This window comes from Jaculus jaculus, chromosome 11 (assembly GCF_020740685.1).
Source record: "Jaculus jaculus isolate mJacJac1 chromosome 11, mJacJac1.mat.Y.cur, whole genome shotgun sequence".
Lineage (NCBI taxonomy): Eukaryota > Metazoa > Chordata > Mammalia > Rodentia > Dipodidae > Jaculus > Jaculus jaculus.
The window spans coordinates 95,063,789-95,085,417 of record NC_059112.1 but is presented as its reverse complement, the minus strand read 5'-3'; the positions used below and the strand labels follow the sequence as shown (position 1 = coordinate 95,085,417).

At 47.3% G+C, this 21,629-nt stretch overlaps 1 protein-coding gene across 1 annotated transcript in view; it reads right to left on the bottom strand.

The window, feature by feature from the left end:
* Ippk (inositol-pentakisphosphate 2-kinase) overlaps window positions 1–21,629 on the bottom strand; it is a 55,451-nt gene that overhangs the window by 4,466 nt on the left and 29,356 nt on the right. Inside the window, exons 8-12 of the mRNA XM_004652302.2 lie at window positions 20,206–20,278; window positions 16,940–17,213; window positions 14,371–14,521; window positions 13,569–13,671; window positions 1,092–1,171 (exon numbers count right to left, since the gene is read on the bottom strand). Coding sequence (XP_004652359.2) covers window positions 1,092–1,171; window positions 13,569–13,671; window positions 14,371–14,521; window positions 16,940–17,213; window positions 20,206–20,278 — 681 coding nt within the window. The remainder of the gene's footprint in view (window positions 1–1,091; window positions 1,172–13,568; window positions 13,672–14,370; window positions 14,522–16,939; window positions 17,214–20,205; window positions 20,279–21,629) is intronic.

Below are 21,629 nucleotides of genomic sequence, written 5' to 3'. Positions count from 1 at the left end.
ACAGGGCAAGGGGTATCTTTATGGGTGCTTCTCACCTAACAGTAGCTCACTCCAAGGGAGAGCATCCTCACAGGTAAGCCCTGGGGCTGCTTTTTAGAGGATGACAGGAGTTTGCAACTCAACACAGCCAGCTACCCTTTTGAGCTTCAGTTATGCCCTACACATGTGCCATATCAGAAGATGGGCAATTCTGTGCCCGCCTGGAGACTGGACTCTGGGGAACTATTGTACCTAAAGCATCAGAAAGACGGGCATGGTGGTGCACGCTTTTAATCTCAGCACTCGGGAGGAGGAGGCTCACCATGACTTCGAGGCTACCCTGAGACTACATAGTGAATTCAAGGTCAGCCTGGGCTAGATCCTATCTTGAAAAAAAAAAAAAAAAGCAGAAAGATGAGCAGTTGGCAGCTAATGAGCAAGGTCATCTGACTCAGGAGCACAGCAGAGTGATGAACATCCCACAGATGCCACGCACAGAATCTGGCATGCCTGACGAGCAGTCTGAAGACACTAATTACAAATGGAAAGGAGGAGATCGCACCAGACAGGATATTCAGGGACAAAGGCTGCAAGCACACTGGTTATTCGGAAGAGGAGGCAGAACAAAACGTGCTATCTGAAAAGCTTTTAAATGATGGTGACAGCCATGAGTCAACACATCCCACTAGCAGGCTCCAAGCTTAGATGGAGTTGGGCTCCCTTTAGAAGGAATTTACCACAATATCCACACTGCTTCTATGTTGTTTGAGCATTTCCATATAAAATACTGGGAAAAGGTCCAGTTCTCCAGAAATGCCTTTAGCTCAGTGGTAGAATACAGCGTTCTGGGTTCAGTCCCTGGCACCGTGAAAAAGAAAAGTGAAGCCCACCACCACCCCAAAGAAGAGTTTAAAAGCCAGGTGTAGTGGTGCATGCCTTTAGTCCCAGCACTTAGGAGGCTGAGGTAGGAGGGCTGTTGTGAGTTCCAGGTCAGCCTAGGCTAGAGTGAGACCCTGCCTTGTCGGGGGGGGGGGGGGGCGCCCAATGACAAGCAAACCCCAAAGAGGTACTGGCCCAATCAGGCAATGGCCCTCTAAATGCAGGGAGCCCACCTTGCATCCTGCAGACAAGGAGAGAGGGCAATCATGATGGAGCAGTCCTTGGCGGTCATGGCTACTCGGTACTGCTGCACCTGTGGGGGAGGGAAAGGTCAGGTCAGATCCAGGTCACACAGCCTTACTGCCACCAACCAGGTGGGGAGCCTTCCCTGTGACGACACAAAAGGCAGCCCTATCTCGGAATTCTCACTGCAAGCATACGAACTCCCTGAAACTCAGGACTTGTCATCAAATTCACCACAGTCCATCTTTCAGGAAAAGCAGCAGGAAGCTGCCCCAACCCCCAGCTGGTCGTACTAGGATTCAGCAAGCATCATTCTGCACCTTCTAGAATACAGCGCACAAGATATTCGGGGTGGGGGGGTGCCTGTAACAGTAGTGAGCATGTTGAAACGTCACACAGGGCTGCATATGCGTTGACTCTGTTGGCGGAAGCCACACACAGGTACCACTGCTCTGAAGTCCTAACTCTTCCCCAGCACAACACAAGCAAATGCAATTGTACACCATGAACCCACAGCGTGCCCACCAGAACCCCCAACGCAAACACCGCACGTGCAACAGACATATGGTTTGCCAAGACCAGAAGGACAGTCATCAGAGCGTCCACAGAGGTCACCTCTACAGTGCACAGTTGGGGCAATTTTTACCCTTCTCTTCTTTGGACTTCTATATATCATGAAATGTATATATATTAAATGTTTTAGATTGGATAGCTCTCACTTTACAAAAATAAATTAATTACTCAAAAGAAACTGCCTATTACACATTGGTCTCAACTTTTGACCTGATGACAGGGGACACCCTCTTGTCTCCTCCGGGAGGAGCTGCCCGGGGAAAGTCCCGTGGTGTACATGCCCAGAACTGGGGAAGGGGCACCGGAGGAGCAGCAGACACCGCGCCTATCCGCCCAGCCTACAGTTAGCAAAAAAAAATCACGATTTTATTTCACGCCACACACCTAGTGGCCCAGTCAAAAAGAACAAGCTAAATATAAGCTACTGTGTCCTTAGAGCAGTGCCACCTTTTCTAGCCAAGATACAAAGCCAAGAAGCCATAAAACACACCGATTTTAAACACCAAAAACGTCCACAGCCACATGTGATACAACACAAGAGCCAGAGACACTGAAAGGCTGGGCAGAGTGCACGCAAGAGTGAGAGCCCAACGTCATCCTCCACCACATAGTAAGATTGAGGCCAGCCTGGGCTACATGAGACCCTGTCCTGGAGATCAACAGCCTTGTTGATTTTTTTTTTTCATTTAGTTTAGTCTTTATGGTGCTTTTTAAAAAATATTTGAGAGAAAAAAAAGAATGGGCGTAGCAGGGCCTCCTGCGGCTAAAAACAAACTCCAGAGATATATATGTGCCACTTTGTTTATCTGGCCTTACCCAAGCCATCTCTCCAGCACCCACCCCCCTTTTTTGTTGTTCAGATTAAGGGAATACAAATTTATACCAATGAAATCTTTTCTACTTTTCAGATGGCAAAGATCTGAGTGTTTATCACAGACATAAGAGGTGAAGTTTTCATTCTGAGTAATACGACAGTATGTGATTGGGGCCAACTCAAATGTTAAAGAAAAGCTGGACAGAATGTATCAAAAGTCTCTGCTTGAAGAATGGCTAACAAAGCAGGGAGGACAAAGATGTCTACATCTGCTTTTCCTAAGGAGGGTATTACAATTCTGGAGGGCTAGCTAAGAGACTCTGAACCAACCTTGAGGAATATACCAGGGCAGTAGCCATGATGAAACCCCTTTTTGAGTAAATACTCGAATTGCTGCTCCTTTAAGATTAAACATGAGCCAAAGTCTGCAGATCCTGCCGGGAAGTGCAGCTTTGCTGTGAGAAGATCAATCCACAAAGCTGGATGAACATGATTCTGGCCTGCCAGTCCTTCCAGGCCTCTTAGCAGAAGCAACCATCAAGTTCTCTCTGAAAAAATTGCTACTTCCAGTTCCTCAAATTATCCCTAAGTTAATTGCGCAAATACAATTTCAAGCATACGAGCAAATTATACGGGCACAAGAAGAAAGGATGACATGAATGAAAGCCATCAAAAAACAAAGCAGGGGGCTGGAGAGATAGCTTAGCAGTTAAGCGCTTGCCTGTGAAGCCTAAGGACCCCGGTTCAAGGCTTGATTCCCCAGGACCCACATAAACCAGATGCACAAGGGGGCACACGCATCTGGAGTTCATTTGCAGTGGCTGGAGGCCCTGGCATGCCCATTCTCTCTCTCTGTCGCTCTCAAATAAATAAATAAATAATGATCAAAAAATATTTTAAAAAAGAGCCGGGTGTGGGGGCACACGCCTTTAATCCCAGCACTCGGGAGACAGAGGTAGGAGGATCACCGTGAGTTCAAGGCCACCCTGAAACTACATAGTGGATTCCAGGTCAGCCTGGACCAGAGTGAGACCCTACCTCGAAAAACCAAAAAAAAAAAAAAAAAAAAAAAAAGCAGGGCTAAAGGAATGGCTTAGCAGTTAAGGCATTTGCCTGCAAAGCTAAAGGACCCAGATTCGATTCCCCAGGACCCATGTTAGCCAATTGCACAAGGGGGCACACGCATCTGGAGTTCGTTTGCAGTGGCTGGAGGCCCTGGCACGCCCAGTCTCTCTATTTCTCTTCTCTGTCAAATAAATAAATAAAAATATTTTTTAAAAAAATGCAGAGGCAGAGAATATCTGTACTTTCCCCTCAATTTTGCTAAGAACTGAAAACTGCTAAAAAGTAGTTGTGTATGTGAGAGAAAACTAACCCACAACAGTAGAAGAAATACACTCAGAGACTCCAGCTGCGGGAGCTGCAGACACACATGCTGCTGCCCCACTCAAGCCAAATAGAACTTCAGAAGAGAACTGGAAACTATAAAAATGAGCCATTTAAATTTTTTAAACTGACAAGAAAATACAAAGATTGTCAGCAGAAAGTTTTTGCAGCAGATTAGAAAAAAACTAAAGAGATGTGCCTTTGGGTAGACAGATACAAGACTGACCAGGGACCAGCTAGTTTTTCTCCAATGAGCGAGTTCTTCTTGGGGGTGCTGCAGCTAGGGCCCCGGGAAAGGAGCAGTTCCTCTTGATGTGGCTCTGCATGGGTGGGGAATGAGCCAAGGCAGTGTTTGGCAGGAGCCAGGAGGCAGCTGACCACTGTGGTTTAAAGTGTCTTCCACTGTTTATTCCAAGACAACTGTAGTTTCCACATTACTCATTCTTTAGAATTAAAACACAAATGTTATTTAAGAAATACACCACTAGCTACCCACAACGATATGAGTTGGACAAAGAAAGGTAACATCAGGGCAGGAACCAAAGCAGAGAAACAGGAGAAAAAAAAGAGTTCAACTGACTGGCGGACAGATCCAAAGCAGAGATCCAGAATGACGCATGAAAGGCAAAAAGCTACAAAATGTAAAGAATACTGACACAGAAGATAATATGTCTAAGACATACATAATTGCAGTCTAGAAAATAAGAAAAAGCCAAGCTTAAAGCCAAAACTTTTCCTAAGCTCAAGACAAAACCACAGATTCAAGAATGTCTCCAAAAAAATAAAATCATTTATACAATTATCGCTAAACAAAAAGCTAAGATACACTAAAGGAAACATTAAAAGGTGTTCTTGGGCGTAGCAGCTCCCACCTATAATCCCAACACTAGGGAAACTGAGGCCATCTCAAAAAAAAAAAATCAAGGTAAAGAAAATAAAGCAGAAAGTCACACAGTCTGGAGAGATCAAAAGGTAACTTTTATGAAATTAATAAAACTCTTGGTGGAGCTTATAAAAACAGTATCTTAATTTGTTCCGGCTGCTATAACAAAATATTACCCCTGTGGCTTATAAACAACAGAAACTTGTTTCTCAAAAGTTCTGGAGGCTGAAACAAGCTCAAGGCATCAACAATTTGCTTCTGGTGAGCACGCACTCTCTTCCTTATAGGCCACTGACCTCCTCTAGCCCTGTGAGATAGAAAGGCTGCCAAGCGCTCTGGGGCCTTTCACAAGAGCACTACTCCAAATCGCGAGGGCTCCATCCTCATGACCTTTCTAGTATCTTGGCAGTCAGGTAACATAGGAACACAGCAGTGATAGGAAGCAAACACCAGACACCAAGAGGAGGTCTTCAAAAATCCATAAAATATGAAAAAAAAAAATTCCAAGCCAGCTGTGTTGACTCATACCTGTTAATCCCAGTATGTGACTCAGGCAGAAGCAGGAGTGCAAAGGAAGCCTGGGCTACACTGAGAGCTGCCTCAAAGATTATCACAACAAAGCCGGGCGTGGTGGCACACACCTTAATCCCAGCAGGGGTGGGAGAACCTCTGAGTTTGAGGCCACCCTGAGACTATACAGTGGATTCCAGTCAGCCTGAACTAGAGGGAGATCCTATCTCGAAACCCCAAAAAAGGAACATCACAAGTTAATGTAATAACAGCGATCAACATATCAAAAAATATGAGGGCCAGGGAGATTGCTTAGCAAGTGTTCTCACTCACTAAGCCAACATAAGGACCCAAGTTGGCATCTCTAGCACCTACATTAGAGGCCGGGCACGGCAGCACCAGCCTGTAACCCAGTGCTGAGAGGGGCAGCATCTAAAAGGATGTCTGGAGCTCTCTGGTCAGTCTAATGAGGTTGAGGCAAGCTCCAGGTTCAGTGGGACATGCTGTTTCTGGACTGGAGAGATGGATCAGTGGTTAAGGCACTTGCCTGCAAAGTCTACCAGGGTTCAATTCCCCAGTACCTATGTAAAGCCAGAAGGACAAAGTGACACATGCATCTGGAGTTCATTTGCAGTGGCTGGAGGCCCTAGTGAGCCCATCCTCATGCTCTCAACTTGCAATTTTTTTTTTTTTTTTAAAGAGAGACTGTCTTAAGGAAGTAGGGCAGAAGACTGATAGAGGAAAAGACCTGACATCCTCTTCTGGCCTTTGCACATACACAAAGTGCACGCATCTGAACACAAGTGTGCACACTCACCAAAATATGAAAAAAATCAACTCAAAAGACAGTGCTGATAAATATAACAGCTGTCTGTTTAAAAAAAAATTATATATATGCGACGGGCGTATTGGTGAACACCTTCAATCCCAGCTCTTAGGAGGCCAGCCTGAGTCTACATGATGAATTCCAGGTCAGGTCAGCCTGAGCTCAAGCAAGACCCGACCTCGAAAACCCACAAATAATAATAATAATAAAGTATAATAAAAATTGGTGGACTGGGAGATGGCTCAATGGTTAAAGGAGCTTGCTTGCAAAGCCTACTGGCCTGGATTCAATACTCACATAAAGCCAGATGCAAAGTGGCACATAGGTCATTTGCATTGACTATAGGCCTAACATACCCACCCTCATTTCAAGCATTTTGTCTGTCTCTTCCTACTTGCAAATAAATTAGAATATTTTTTTTTAAATGGCAATATGCCTTCTCTTTAAGACCAAAATTTCCATTATCACAAATATCTATATACATGGAAGTAAAAACAAATTTCACTCATTTGTTTAATGATTTTGGAAAATTTTTGGAACAGAGGGAGTTTACAGAGAATAAGATTATCTTCTGAGAAAATCAAAAAGAAGTTTAAATCAAAAGAACAAGTGAGCAAAGTTGGTGGATACAAAGTAGAAAAGGGGAGGAAAAAAAATCAAGCCAAAATTTAACCAAAGTCAACACTTGAACAATGAAATATTTTAAAGTTGTCTTTTATATTTAAAACAATCAACTATCTTCCACTAAATAGAAAGATTGTTCCCTTTGAAGAAAACCATGAAAATATTTTATCAGAAATTAATCAATACTTAAAAAAAACAGAAAATGTCCATGTCAGTATTGAATAGATGTCAATATTTGTCAAGTTAATGCCAAATCAATCAAGGCCATACTTCCCATGTAAAAAAGACAGTTAAGATGTGCAAAAGGTCAAGAATAGCCAAGGCACAATGACCACTGGATGACCCAAAGGGCAACATATTGCTAAGAGGAAGGGACAGAGGAGTGTCTAGCACTGAAACATCTCTATCACACCCTCCAAGGCTCAGGGTCCATTGTGAAAGAGGTGGCAGAAAGAATGTAAGAGCCAAAGGAAGGGCACCACTCCTCGCAATACAACTGTCTTTCATATCCATGACCTCGTAATGCCTAGCAATACCCACACAAGACCCTCATAATAGGAGAAAAAGATGATGACATCAAATTAAAAGAGACTAATGGAGAGAGGGAGGGGATATGATGGAGAGTGGAGTTGTAAAGGGGAAGCGGGGGAGGGGAAGGGAGGGAAATATCATGGCTTATTGTCTCTAAGTATAGAAGTTGTAAATAAAAAAAATATATATGGAACAGCTAAGGCATTTTTGGGAGCCAAGACCCTCGTGGAGGAGAGATGCGGTACTGCTAAATATACATTTGATCTTTGTTCCTGTTTCCTAGCACACTCCTCAAATCTCGGGCTCCACGGTGGCATGCGTTCGGTAGCTGGCAGCCTCTGGGAAGCTTCAGGATAGAGGCTGGACTCTAGAAAAACAAGACCAGATGAGAGAGCTGGGTCTTTCAACCCCAATCCCCAACATCTGGGGAGCAGAGCTGAAAGTTAAATTGATCCCCAAGGTGCAATTATATAATCAGTCATGCCTAGGGGACAAAGACACCATAAGAACCCAAGTACACAGGAACACGCGCCTGGTGGGTGGCACACGGGCAGTGCATGGGAGCTTCCTTACCCTACGCATATCCACATCTGGTCCTCCTTAATAGCCTTTATAATAGGCCGGTTGGTGTGTTTTCCCAAGTTCTGTTAGTCACTCAACAGTCACTCCCAAAGAGGAAGCTGTGGCAATCCTGCTTCATATGCATATGGAAGGATTTGTTCTGCTATAGACTTGCTATGGCCACAGTGCTCAGGGCTAATTAGTAAATTCTCTTTGGGCGAATGACTAGCCAGAATCTAAAAAAACAATTAACTCAGCAAATTTCTATCTTATAAAATATGCTTACATTCATAAGGGGAAAGTTAACAGTGTGAGCATAAACCTAATTTTTATAGCTACACTTTTGCCCATGCCTGTGTGTGATATGTGTGGTGTGGTGTATGCTCATGTGTATGTAGATGTGATGTGCGTGCTCTACATGCCCCGGGGGAAGCCAGGAGAGAATGGCAGGTGTCTGCCCCCCCCCCCACCCCAATCACTCATCCTGTGTTCCTTTGACACAGAGACTCTTAGTGATTTTGGAGCTTACTGTTTTCACAAGGCCAGAATTTCTTCTGTCTCTGCTCCCTATAAGACTGGGATTACAGACATGCATAGCCAGCCCAGCTGTTAACAGGAGTACTGGGACAATCAAACTCAGACACCCTCAGGCCCTCAATCGTCAGTAACATTATTTTTTTAATTTCTTTATTTTTATGTATTTGAGAGCAACAGAAAAAGAAAGAGGCAGAGAGAGAGAATGTGCACACTAGGGCCTCCAGCCACTGCAAATGAACTCCAGATGTGTGTGCCCCCTTGTGCATCTGGCTAATGTGAGTCCTGGGAATGGAGCCTTGAACCAGGGAACTTAGGCTTCACAGGCAAGCGCTTAACCACTAAGCCATCTCTCCAGCCCAGCAGCATTATTTTTAACAGTAACAAACTACAAACAATACCAAAATAAGCGTGACCACACTGAAATGGTAGGACGACTTACGTGCAGGGGAAAATAACGACGTCCCTGTTGACACTCCCTTCACTGCAATGACAGCTTACGGGAGCTCATGAAGGACATCCCCAACTCAGTCCCCCTTCTCACCACTCACCCCCTCCAAAAACAGAGTAACTAGGAGGTAGAGTGTAGTGCCTCACACCTATAATCTCAGTTAATCAGGAGCAGAGTTGAGAAGGTCCCAATCTGCCCTCACCTGGACAACATATCAAAACAAATTGCCATCGAACCCAGCAATGAATTCCAGTCCTACATATACACCCCAGAAAAGTGAAAATGCACACCACACAAAAACCTACACACCAGTACGTACAGCAGCACTGACCACAACAGTGAAAAGCATGGGAACAACCCAAGTGTCCAAGTTATGAGTGGGCAAATAAAGCAAGTAAATTATAACTCAATAAAGTTGAAACAAAAAAAAGACCAGAGGTGAACGATCTGAGACCTAAGAAGATCAGGCAAATGATATGGGTCAACCATGTGGATGAACCTAGACAAACAGCTGCAAAAAATGAATCAGGACTTTAAAAAAATAGCCATGGCTTTGCCCAGGCACAGTGGCACACACCTTTAATCCCAGCACTTGGGAAGCAGAGGTAGGAGAACTGCTATGATTTGAGGCCAGCCTGAGACTACAGAGTGTTCCAGAACAGACAGCCTGGGCTAGAGACTCTACCTCAAAAAAACAAACTCGCTGGGCGTGGTGGTGCACGCCTTTAATCCCAGCACTTGGGAGGCAGAGGTAGGAGGATCACCGTGAGTTCAAAGCCACCCTGAGACTACATAGTGAATTCCAGGTCAGCCTGGGCTACAGTAAGACCCTACCTCGAAAAAACAAGGAAAAAAAAAAAAAAGTCATGATGGCTTAGGATGTAGTTCAGGGGCAAATTGCCTGCCTAGCGTACACAAGTCCTTGGGTTCAACCCCTAGGAACGAGCACACACGGAGACATAGAGAGAGACAGAAATAGGATGGGGAAGACAAACATTACCAAATAAGATAGTGCACATAACCAGAGAGACATATGGATTTAAGTACCCCAAGTTCCATGTCATGTGGGAGCTGCAAATAACAGTGACTGTAGACGTTACATACGCGGGGTCAAGTTGGACACCAGCCATCCAGAGAACTGAAACTGAAGGTGTAACTTCCAAACCACCAGAGCAAACCAGGAGGAAGAAGCCACCAGGAGGTCAGCACACTGAGGGAGGGGCCACAACAAACTCCCCCCAGCCCATTTTCTGCGACAGTTTTCCTGAGACACACTCGCTACTTACGAGCCACCAAGGCAGCACAGAGTGGCTGTCAACAACACAGAGGGCCCACCAAGCCTGAAATACTGATGGCTGGCCCCAGACACCTGACTCCTCCTCCAGGAAGTGCCCAACGCACCATCACCAGTCCCAAGAGACACAGCACCCTCAAATGACAACAGTCCTCCTCTCTTCAGAGGCACCTGGCCGATTAGATCCAATGGGAGCAGAAGAACTTTTGCTTCAGAAATCCTCCCCAGTACTCCCCAACTTCAACGTCGTACCCACCGTCTGCAGATTAAACTACCTGAGCCTACATCCTTAAAAGAGAAGCAGAGCAGCCTCGTGCGGTGGTGGCTCAGGAGGCTGAGGCTGGAGGAAGAAGAGAGCGGGAGGGAGGGCGAATCCTTACTTCAACACAGAAGCCTCCAACCCCACGTCCCCAAGCTCTCCCAACAGTAGCATCTTGAAAACGATACTGCAGCTTCACAGTGAGGGGCACAACCTTGACGTGACCTGTGATCTAAGAACATCCAGGCCCATATACGCCTGTGTGGTTTATTGCAGGTCTAGGTTTAGAGCCAGTAGTGCAGAGAAGACACCAGTTACCCCACCACAGAGACCATCGGCTTGGGCTTCCGTGTGCGCGCGCGCGTGTGCGAGCGCATGCAGACACCAGAGGACAATCTCGGGTGTTGCTTCTCAGGCACCATCCACCCTTTTACAAGACAGGGTCTTCCGATGGCCTGCCACTCAAGCATGCTAGACTGGTGGCCCGTGAGTCTCAGGGGTCCTCTGATCATGGCCTCCCAGCACGGGGATTACCAACATGCACCACCGCACCTGAGTAAAAGCAAGGACTTTACTGACAGCTGTCACCCCGTGCCAAGCTTTGGTCTTTTATAAACACCCGCCCCAACCTCTGGCAGCTACCAATCTGTGTCATCTCCAGGATGTTATAGTCACAGCAATTTTCAACGTGAAACCTTCAGGAAACTGCTTCTGTCATTCGGCAGCCATCCCTGGTGACCCATCCAGACGGACAGTTCATCCTTTGTATTCCTGAATGAAGTCCAGGTGTTGCCATGCCAATCTGTCGAACCTGGTATAGTCGCATGCTAAAAGCACATGGAGTACTACAATTCTTAGCTCGTACAACAAGACAGCTGTGAATACCATTGCACAGTTTCAGGAGTAAGTGTAAATCCTCCTTTCTCTGGGATAAGTGCCCAGGAGGGCAAGTGCTGGGTTGTATGTTTGATGTAAGAATGAGTCTACTGTTTTCCAGAATGCCCACGTGGGTTTTCATGCCCTTCAGCAGCGCATCTAAGACCTAGTTTCTGTGTACAAGTATTTGGTATATTCCCAGTGGATTTCCTGCAGCCAGATTTAGGCAGCTGCATGAATGACGTGCTTGAGTCTATGACAATAAAATTACATGTTCAAAAATTAAACTTTATTACATAAATGCACAAAATGACACATTGCATCTGGAGTTTACCCTAACCCATTTACTCTCTCTCTCCTTTTTTAAAAATATGGATAATTCATGGAAAATGTTAATAAAAATTAAAAAAAAATATATGGATAGCTTTTTAAATAATATATTTATTTGCAAGAGAAAGAGGGAGGGAGGGAGCTTGGGCACATTAGGACCTCTAACTTCTGCAAATGAACTCCAGAAGCATGTGTCACTTTGTGCATCTGGCTTACATGGGTCCTAGGGAATTAAACCTGGGTCCTTCAGCTTTGCAGGCAAATGCCTTAACTGCTAAGCCATCTCTCCAGCCCCCCTCCCCTTTATTTTGGTGTTTTGAGGTAGGATCTCGCTCTAGGTCAGGCTGACCTATAATTCAACTGGAATTTCAAAGGGGAAAGTGGGGGGGGGGATTACCATGGGATTTTTTTTTTATAATCATGGAAAATGCTAATAAAAATTTTAAAAAATCAAAAATATTTTAAAAAGAAAGAAAGAAAAGATGTTGCATACATACGTTAATTTTTCTTCCAGCAGGTCAGTGGCTCTGGCAGCACACATACATGCTCAGCCCTGACGTTTTAGTTCTGTTTTAAAAGTTTGAAACCTTGGGCTAGAGAGATGGCTTAGCAGTTAAGCGCTTGCCTGTGAAGCCTAAGGACCCCGGTTCAAGGCTCGATTCCCCAGGACCCATGTAAACCAGATGCACAAGGGGGCGCACGCATCTGGAGTTTGTTTGTAGTGGCTGGAGGCCCTGGCACACCCATTCTCTCTCTCTGCCTCTCTCTTTGTCACTGGCAAATAAAAATAAACAAAATTAAAATAAAAAATAAAAAATAATCTGGTCATCTGGCAGAAGGACATATATAGGAAAGTATGATGGAAATAAAGTCCTACTTCCTTGAATAGAGGGAGGGAAAAAAAAGACAATTTTGCTGCTTTTTCCTTCTTGAGAATACCCAAGATGCAGATGCTGTGTGTCGGCCTCAAATGCTAAACCTTACCCAGAGATTTCCCTTGACTGCCAAGACTAAAGGAAGCTCTGCCCAGCACCTCAAGGACCTGGCCTTCGAGGTTTATCTTGGGCTCTATAAGATCTCCACAGTTCCTCTTCTCAAGCCTCCAGAGACAAAATTAGCTCTCCCCCCGCCTCCGCCCCCCACCCCCGCCAACCCTGGGAAGGGAGAGCCACCAGAATGGGACAGGCAAGGTCCAGAGCCGCCAGTCAGGTACAAGGGAGAAGAGTAATGGTCTCACTTTCGGAAAACAGGGCTTCTGTACTGTAACGCCTCTGGCCCCTTCTCAGAATGACCTTCTCAAATGTGTGCAACAAAACGGGGTGGCGACATAAAATACTGCCATGTTTTGAAAAGAAATGGATCCTACTGTCACACAGGAACGCCTAGGGAAGTAATGAATACCAGTACATCCTGAGATCTCTGTGACTGCACCAGGAAAAGGACGCCTGAGCTCTGCCCACCCACAGGCTAAAGTCACATTCATAATGGCAGGAAATGGTGGGTTTCAGGTAGGCATCAGTGAAGATAGACAGAAGTTTCTTCATACTCAAACTCAGAGGCTTGAATGCCTTGAATCTTACAGAACCAGAAAGTATACAACCCACTCTCCCAAGAGCTGGGAGGAAGGGAGGGAAGGAAGGAAAGAAAGGAGGGAGGGAGGCCAACAGAATCTCACGTGTGGTCCTGGACCCTGGGTAGGGCCTCAAGGAGAGAAAGAGTAGTGTGCCGATTCTAAAACTGCTGAAACAGAGATCAGCCCCACTGAGTCATGATCTCATCTAGCTCAATACCCCTCAGGACAGTAGGCCCTGAAGCTCATCTCCAGTCTGTGTCCAAGGGAAGCCCCCCTTAGATGCTACCTACAACATACCTGCCCCAGCACATCTGATGGAAACTGCAGCCACTCTCCTTTTAGTTTTGAGCTTCCTGCTGTCATTGCTGGGGCAGGAACAGGAAACCCTGAATGAGGGCTAAGAGCTGTGGGAGCAGGCAGGGCTTCCAACAGGTCCGCTCACCTTTGTTAATGCGAAGGCCACCGTCCCATCGTCCTCAGTGGACAGATCCAGCAGCTTCTGGTAAAACACTTCATCGTAAGGCCCATCTATTTGTAACGTTTTCCTGAAGAAGAAAGAACCAAAACCAAAAAACAAAAACAGGATAGCCAAGCTGCCCAGGAACTCTTTTTTAAATTAATAGCATGTTCTGCACTACAAAGCACAATTTAACAATCACACGTTTTGTTTTGAAGGGTACCTAACAGTCCTGCCACTTCCTCATGTTAAACCTGGTTCTGTACCAAGCCCTTGCACAAAACTCAAAAAAAAAAAAAAAAAAGAAAAGAAAAGAAAAGAAAAAAGAAAGAAACCAAGGAGCCAGGAAGCTGGGCCCTCTGCTCTTCACCAGGGTCTCAGTGAGGTGCAAAGAGGATCCATCCAGCCCATGAGACACCCAGGGACCCGCAATGCATTCCAGGGCCAGAGGCTCTACGGCCAGGGAAGCTCAGGAGCTGGCCAGTGAGTGCGGAGCAGGCCATGAGACAACACTGCCCTCTAGGGTCAGACCCTGGTTTGGGATTCTGGAACAGCTGTACTCGCATTTCTTTTCGAGAAATGGCTCAGTGAACGCGAACGTCCTTTGGATCTTGGCACCCCTCCTTTCCCACTAGCGCCTACCCACCCAAGGGACTGCATTCGCAGCTGGGCCCTGTGGCCTAGTTGCAGGGGGAGGTGGCTGCATGGTCCTCTTGGAGCTGGGTACTGGGAGGCTTATTCTATCTCCACGTGGAGCAACTGCAGCCTCTCCTGTCAGCAGGCTCACCTCTCCTCAGGAAACTCCTCCAGGTATCGCTCAACCCGGTTGTACAGAGGGTAGAGGCCTTCGATGTCCAGCAGGTCCAACATCTGCACCTGGAGGGTTTTGTATAGAAGACAGCCCTTCGGTAACCCCGAGTGCTCTGAGGTGTTTTTTCCTACCAAGAACATCGGGGGGAAAATGAGAGCAGGTTTATTATCAAAGACTGAAGACTATGGAGGGAGACCCAGGTCGGCGCAGACAGCAGAGCTCACCCTGGGCTTAACCATCACTGGCAACCAGCCTGGCACTGAGAGCAGATGCCACACTCAACTCACAGCTGGCAAGGCCAGCCCGAGCACACCAGCCTGTGCACACACAAAAACGGCAGCCCAAGCATCTCACTCTGGGCCTGTGCTCTCCAAACACACCTCTACTCCACATCCCTACCCTCCGTCACATGCTGTAGGAGTCATTTTAATACTAAGTTTAGAGAGAACCTTCATTCTATATGAGAGAAGGCCTAGAATTGCAAAATATTCAGTGGATGTCCTCAAATCTCCAATACCAATTAGGACCCTGTCTCCAGTATCAAGAGCCAGGAGCCCACACTGAGAGGGAGCAAGGGATGCGTTACCTTCACTGCCGAGGCCCTGTTCTCACGGGGACAGGTGACTGACAAAACTCCATCCTACACTCATGCTGACAGTGACTCGCACAGTGCTGTCTAAATCTGGGAAATACCATGTCCCCGAGCATTTCCCACCCTTAAAGAAAGCAACCATCTCCCAGAAAGAACTGACTATCAGCAAAGGGCAAAGGGAACACTGTGCAGGGAACAGCCAGAGCTACCTGCAGACTGCTGAAGGCCTGTACTCAAGCATCCTAGCAACAGGATAACCGTGCAGTGAATACGTACCACATGATAGATAGAACACAAAAACATGCAATTTCTGATAGAGATGAACTCTAGGTCACAGAAGATGTGAGTAGGTTGTTTTAAATACTGCTCATCTGGACTGGAGGAATAGCTTAGCGGTGAAGGCATTTGCCTACAAAGCCAAAGGACCCAGGCTCGATTCCCCAGGACCCATGTTAGCCTCCAGTCACTGCAAACAAACTCCAGACGTCTGCAGCCCTTTGTGCATCTGGCTAACGTGGGTCCTGGGGAATCGAGCCTTGAACTGGGGTCCTTAGGCTTCACAGGCAAGCACTCAACCGCTAAGCCATCTCTCCAGCCCTAAATATTTTAAATACTGCTCACCCATGGACTACGCATTAGTGCACCTGTGTCTGGAAGGCCTGGGAGAAAAGATTCCTCTTGGAGTCAGTAGCCATCCGTGTCCTTCTAGACACATTCTAATCTATAGCAATGTGCCCAGCCTATAGGTTTAATTTTATCAAAACTTTCTGAAACCATAAGGAATCACTTTTCTAACAAGAAAAAAAAATTAATCACCAAATTTACTTGTTTTAAAAAAAACTCAGGGGCTGGAGAGATGGCTTAGCAGTTAAGTGCTTGCCTGTGAAGCCTAAGGACCCTGGTTCAAGGCTCGATTCCCCAGGACCTACATTAGCCAGATGCACAAGGGGGCACACGTGTCTGGAGTTCGTTGGCAGTGGCTGGAGGCTCTGGTACGGCCATTCCTATTCATATTCTCTCTCTCTCTCTCTCTCTCTCTGCCTCTTTATCTGTCGTTCTCAAATAAATAAAGGTGTGACGTTGGAGGGGGGCTTAGGAATGTTATAGACAGCGCCCCTTCGCTTACAGTTCAGCTCACACTCCTGCTACTGTTTTCTACCTACTGTGGCAGAGGTGATGTCCAGCCTCTCTCATCCCATGCTTTCTCCTGCCGTCCTGAAGCTTCCTGTCAAGACTGTAAGCCATCCACCCCCCGGGGGGGAAAAAAAAAACTGTCTTACAATCAGCTGCTTTTGGTCCAGAGCTTTATCCCAGCAATGTGACGGTAACTACAACAGGGATAACACAGATAAATGGCAAAGCCTGTGGGGTTTCTGATGGTCATGGGCCACTGCGAAACTCAAGATCTCTGGGTCCCTCGGTCACATTTGGCTCTATCTCATGAGCCATCACAACATACTGCAGTGGTGGAGCGGATACATCTCCCTCTTATCCTTGAAGAAAGCAACATGGGCCCAGAGTCCATACAAGTCTCTTATGTCTTCGCCCACCCACAAAGGACTCCTGGCCTCAGTTCTCCCCTCAGAAGCAGGCCAGGGAGAAGGTGCCTCCAAGCTTATAATGAAGCTCAAAAGGAACAGTGCAGTTGAAAGCATCCCGCGAACTGGAGGACACGAACATCTGGACAGTATTCCTGAAAACCCTCTACCTCAGCTCTCGAGTTTACAAACCAGCTAGAGGATGAAAAGACAAGGCTCTACCACTGTGAGGCAGGGGGGCCCCATTTTGTGAAGCCCTGACATGAACAACAAGCAGCAGGCCCAGAGGCCCCACAGAGCCAGGTGGAGTGACACAGGCCACTCACTCTATAGGTTCTGTGCTGGCTGCCCATGGGGATTGGGCAGTCCAAGGAATCTGCGTCCCCACAACCAAGTGGGGAAGGCCAGGCCTTACCTTGGCGGTTCAGACTCCTGCTGAAAGGGCTGGCTTCACAGACACGTGGGCCTCGCAGCCTGGGCCTCAGGGTACCCGCTCGGCCTTTTTCTGAGCTGCTCAGCAGCACCCACGTGATAACATGTACCAGCTCCCGGATCACAGCCCGAGTACACTGAGGCCCACTAGCCAGGCCATTGGAAGGGAAGAAGAAGGGCTTCAGGTGATGAGCGAGGTCCTTCAGGTCAGCCGCAGGGCTCCGGGCATCACCACAACCATAGATCAGCTCACCATTCTGCAGGCAGGAAAAAAGGAGAAAGGGAGACACGCTGGTAGTCGCTAGGGCGGGGACACAGGCAGAGGACCCAGCATTTTGGGTGCGTCCCAGTCAAGACTGTGGCCCACTCGGGCCCTCTGAGAAACCTACTTCCAGGTGCCATATCACAATCCATGAAACAATCTCACTGAGCCTGAAAAGTTCAAAAGCCCAAGACCAGCATCAAAGGCCCTGACTGACACCCTCAGAAAACAATTACATAGCTTGTCTTCAACAAATGCTCAGCCTGAAGGCACTAGTGTACCCAAGACACCAGCCTACTGACTTAGGGGCCCATGCAATGAATGAGGTTTAGGACTAGGCCCAAGTGATGCCAGGTCTGGGTGGAGCCTTCAGAGAGAAACCCATGGTAGGAGGAGTGATTAGTTCACCAGCATAGAAAGCTTCAAGATCAAGGCCCTCTTGCCTTCTTCATAAGACCCTACAAACAAGCTGCTTACAACACCACCATCGACATTTGGACATTCTCAGGACTAGGACAGGGACATGCACTGCCCAGAGCCCAACACTGGGCTCTCACAGAGGCTGCTGTGTAAGTCCAGAACTGTGGACAGCACTAGGAGCACTGCAAACCCTTTGAACTTTGTCTTCACCTGTAAGACAGTGTGGTAGACACCCTAGGACAGCCCCCAAGGGTCCCATCCCTAGAGTCCTCGCCACATGGGGTCTGGTCAGTGTGATCAACAGAATACAGGCAGAGGAAACAGCTAAGCCACCAAAGCTATGGCTTCCATCTCAGTTACAGCAGCCACAGAAAAGCCTGAGAACAGTATCACAAGCCACCACTTCAGTCAAACCTGCAGATAAAACCTAGAGCCAGAACCAGCTGAGCTGCTCCTGCACTCACGGCCTCTGAGACACTGAGGCAATAAGAGGATGTGTATGGGCTGAGTAGCTGAGGACAATCCCTGACCTCAAGAGGTGTGGTAGTTTGATTGGATGTCCCCCAGCAGATACAGGAGTTTATTAAAGCTTCTAACTTAGATCTCTAGCCACCTGGCTGGAGGAGATATTACTGGGTGGATCATAGGGTCCAGCCCTAAGGTATGGGAGCAGATCTGGACTTTCTAGTCTAAGATATGCAGAGTGCTAGAGCTCTGCCTTGGTGGGGGTCCTGAAGTGCACTTGCTGGTGGTGGCTGCTTTTCTCTCTGCTTGGACCTGTGAAAGCGGGCCAGCTTCTTCTCCCATCATGGAACTTCCCCTCTATCTGTGTCAATAAATCTCTACCTCCATAACAGTGCCTGGTTTGGAAGTTCATCCCAGCAATTGTGGCTATCTAAGACAGACTTGGTACCAGAAATCTATGACAGAATTGGTACCAGGAGTGGTATTTTGCTGAGATGAATCTAACCATGCAGATTTTGGTCTTTTGGAACTTATGTGCAGGAGGAATGGGGTGCTTGGTGCTTGCAACTGAAAACACCTTCTGGAGCAGTATTAAGAACTATTCTAATGAAAGCCTGAAAATGCTAGTGCAGAGAGAATTGTATTCAGAGGCATTCAGGAGAGGCACTGACCTAGGCAGGTGGTGGCTCCCTCAAGTCCCATTAGTACCTTTCACAAGTACTCAACGTACAGTCATAGAAAAATGACAGGATATTGGGTCCAGAGACCTGACAGGTTCAGAAAGGGGCTTCAAACACTCAGGTGAAAAGAACTTAACTCTAGAATCGAAGCATCAAGTTCCTTAAGTACCTAAAATAAGTTGAAAACAAAAACTGCCTTTGAAATAGGTCTTTTATTTCTGGATTTGGGAAGATGGAGACAGACAAGGAACAAAGGCGATTAGACTTACCAGCTGACAAGCCAGGAGTATTTGTTTCATTTTGTTTTGTGAGGTAAGGTCTCACTGTATTCCAGACTGACCTGAAATATACTATATAGTCTCAAGCTGTCCTCAAACTCATGGCAATCCTCCTATCTCTGCCTCCCAAGTACTGTAATTAAAGGCATGCGCCACCATGCCTGGCTCTAGCCAGGGGTATTTCTGAGTTCAATCAGATCAAGACCAGACCACATCCCACTCTCTTCAGGAAGGCACCAGCCACACAGCAACAAGAGAGAGGGCAGGGCTTCCAGCTCACCAGTCACTTTTCCTAGACCAAGGCACAGGGCATCAGAAGGCCCCTGATCAGCTCTGTCTTCTCTGCAAGCCCACCCACTTCCTGAAGCCCAGATCCCACAGGAAGCCCAAGACAGAATGGTACAGGGGATCTCAAGGACATATTTCCTGTATGGGCAAAACTGCCACTTGACTGCCTAAATGAGCCCTTCTGCCACCTTGCCCTCTCCCCACCTCAGTCCTATCCCATCGTTCTTGACCCAATACCATTGCCAGCAGCAGGCCAAGGGACCAAGGGGCTGGCCTACATGGGACAAAGAACAGAAGGCCCCTGTGCTAGATGGTGAAGATTCCTTCCCCCTATGCTACCAGGTCAGAACTAAAAGATCTTCAGAATTTGCTTCATGAATTACAAGGTCCTAAATTTCCTAGAACACAAGGTACATAAGAGGCAAGAACCTGGCAGCTGGTACTGGGCTTGCAGCAGAAACTATGACCTGGGCAGCTGGCTCCTGCCTCCAGTCACTTGGGCTATGGACACAGTCCTAGGACAGTACCAGAGCCATTTCCATCCAGGTCATACCATCAGCACCTCAGAGAAAACCAAGGTCCACCCAGCAGAGGGGTAGGCCTTGCTTCACACACCCCAGGACCTTAGACACCCTGAGCTCACTTGGCTGCTGTGCTTGTGGACTGGGGCCAGAGATGCAAACATGGAGGGTCTAAGGACTACAAAGTTGGTGAGGATGGCAGAGGTGGACAAATCCCTGGGCTGAGACAGCCCAACCCAGATGCCATAGTCTATTTGGTCACTGGGCCTGTGGCCAGGATCAGAGTGAGGCAAGTTCACCCAGGAACCACCATGGAGTGAAAAATCAGCTCTTACCTTAAATATCCTCAAGTTATTCTGCGTCTCCTGCAGCAGACTCTTCAAGGCAAAGTGCATACGCTGTTTGTTTCTAGAAGGACAAAGAGTTGACAAACTTTAGGGACTAGGGAAATGGCTGTGGTTAAAGGTGCTTGCTTACAAAGCCTAATGACTTGGGTTCAATACCCCAGTACCCATGTAAAGCCAAATGTACAAAGTAGTGCATGTGTCTGGAGTTCATCTGCAACAGCAAGAGGTCCTGGCATGGCCACTGTCTCTCTGTTCTTCTCTTCTTGCAAATAAATAAAAATAAAATATTTTAGAAAATAAGAGTTGATAGGCTTTAAAGGCAGTGTGGCTAGTCCTCTTCTTCACAAACTACCCATAAAGGAGCTGGAAAACTAGAGCACCTGGCTCCAGTGATGACCTCCCCTTACTTCAGCCCCATGTATGAGGGCAGCAGAAGAACCTGATCCAGGGCCTGAAGGTAGTCATAAGTGATCATGCAGGGGATCAGGAGATTGAGTCCCACCAGCCACTCACTCCTCAGCTGCAGCATCCAAAGGTGGATAAAGAGCTCAGGCAACATGAGACCCAAGATGGGTCACAGGGCAATGCATGGAGTCAGGGAAGGAGGAGCCCTGGGATCCCTTCATCTTGAGGAGCTGTGGATTTGTACCCCCACCACCACACACACACACAGGATCGACCTTCCTCTGTCCCCACTCACTAGTAGCCAGCACCTGTTGTCTCTCCTCCCTAAGCCCTCCTCCTCACACAGGCACCCCACTAGTCTCTAATCATGCCCCTACTCTCACGCCAACATGAAATCTGCAGTATCCCAGGGAGGCAAATCCACCCCAGCGGGAATTCCAAGCCCTGCCCAAGGTCACCATTGGGCCAGCACAACAGCATCCACAGCCAGCCCTGCAAAGACCACATTATGAACATTCCAAGGACATACCTGACTCAGCTTCAACAAGTTACCAACTCTCAATATTGGCCTTTATTACTGTCTGTTTCAAAACATACAGCTTTTGCGTGCATGGGTAAATCAATGTGCAAAACCCTGCCACCTGATTCAGTTCTCATATGCAACACTGAAGAGTTGAGTTTAGCAGCTCAACACTTCATTTCAAACTTTTGAATTCCAAAGACAACTCTTTGTAACTTTCCAGAAAAGCAGCGCACGATGTTCACACCCGGTGCAGGGAATCAGTGGGCACAGCATACACACAGGGAGCAGCGGAAGGACTGAGGGGCCAGTACAGTAAGCGGCCCTCAAGGTTGGAAAGAGGCCCAGGCTCATCAGAAAGCATAGCCAAGGCCCACATGGTCCCATGGTCAGTGCATGCCACAGGAATCCAGGACTGCTCCAAGTGGAAAGCCAGAGTGGGATTATCATGAAACAAGGTACCACCCAGAGCCAACTCACCACGCCA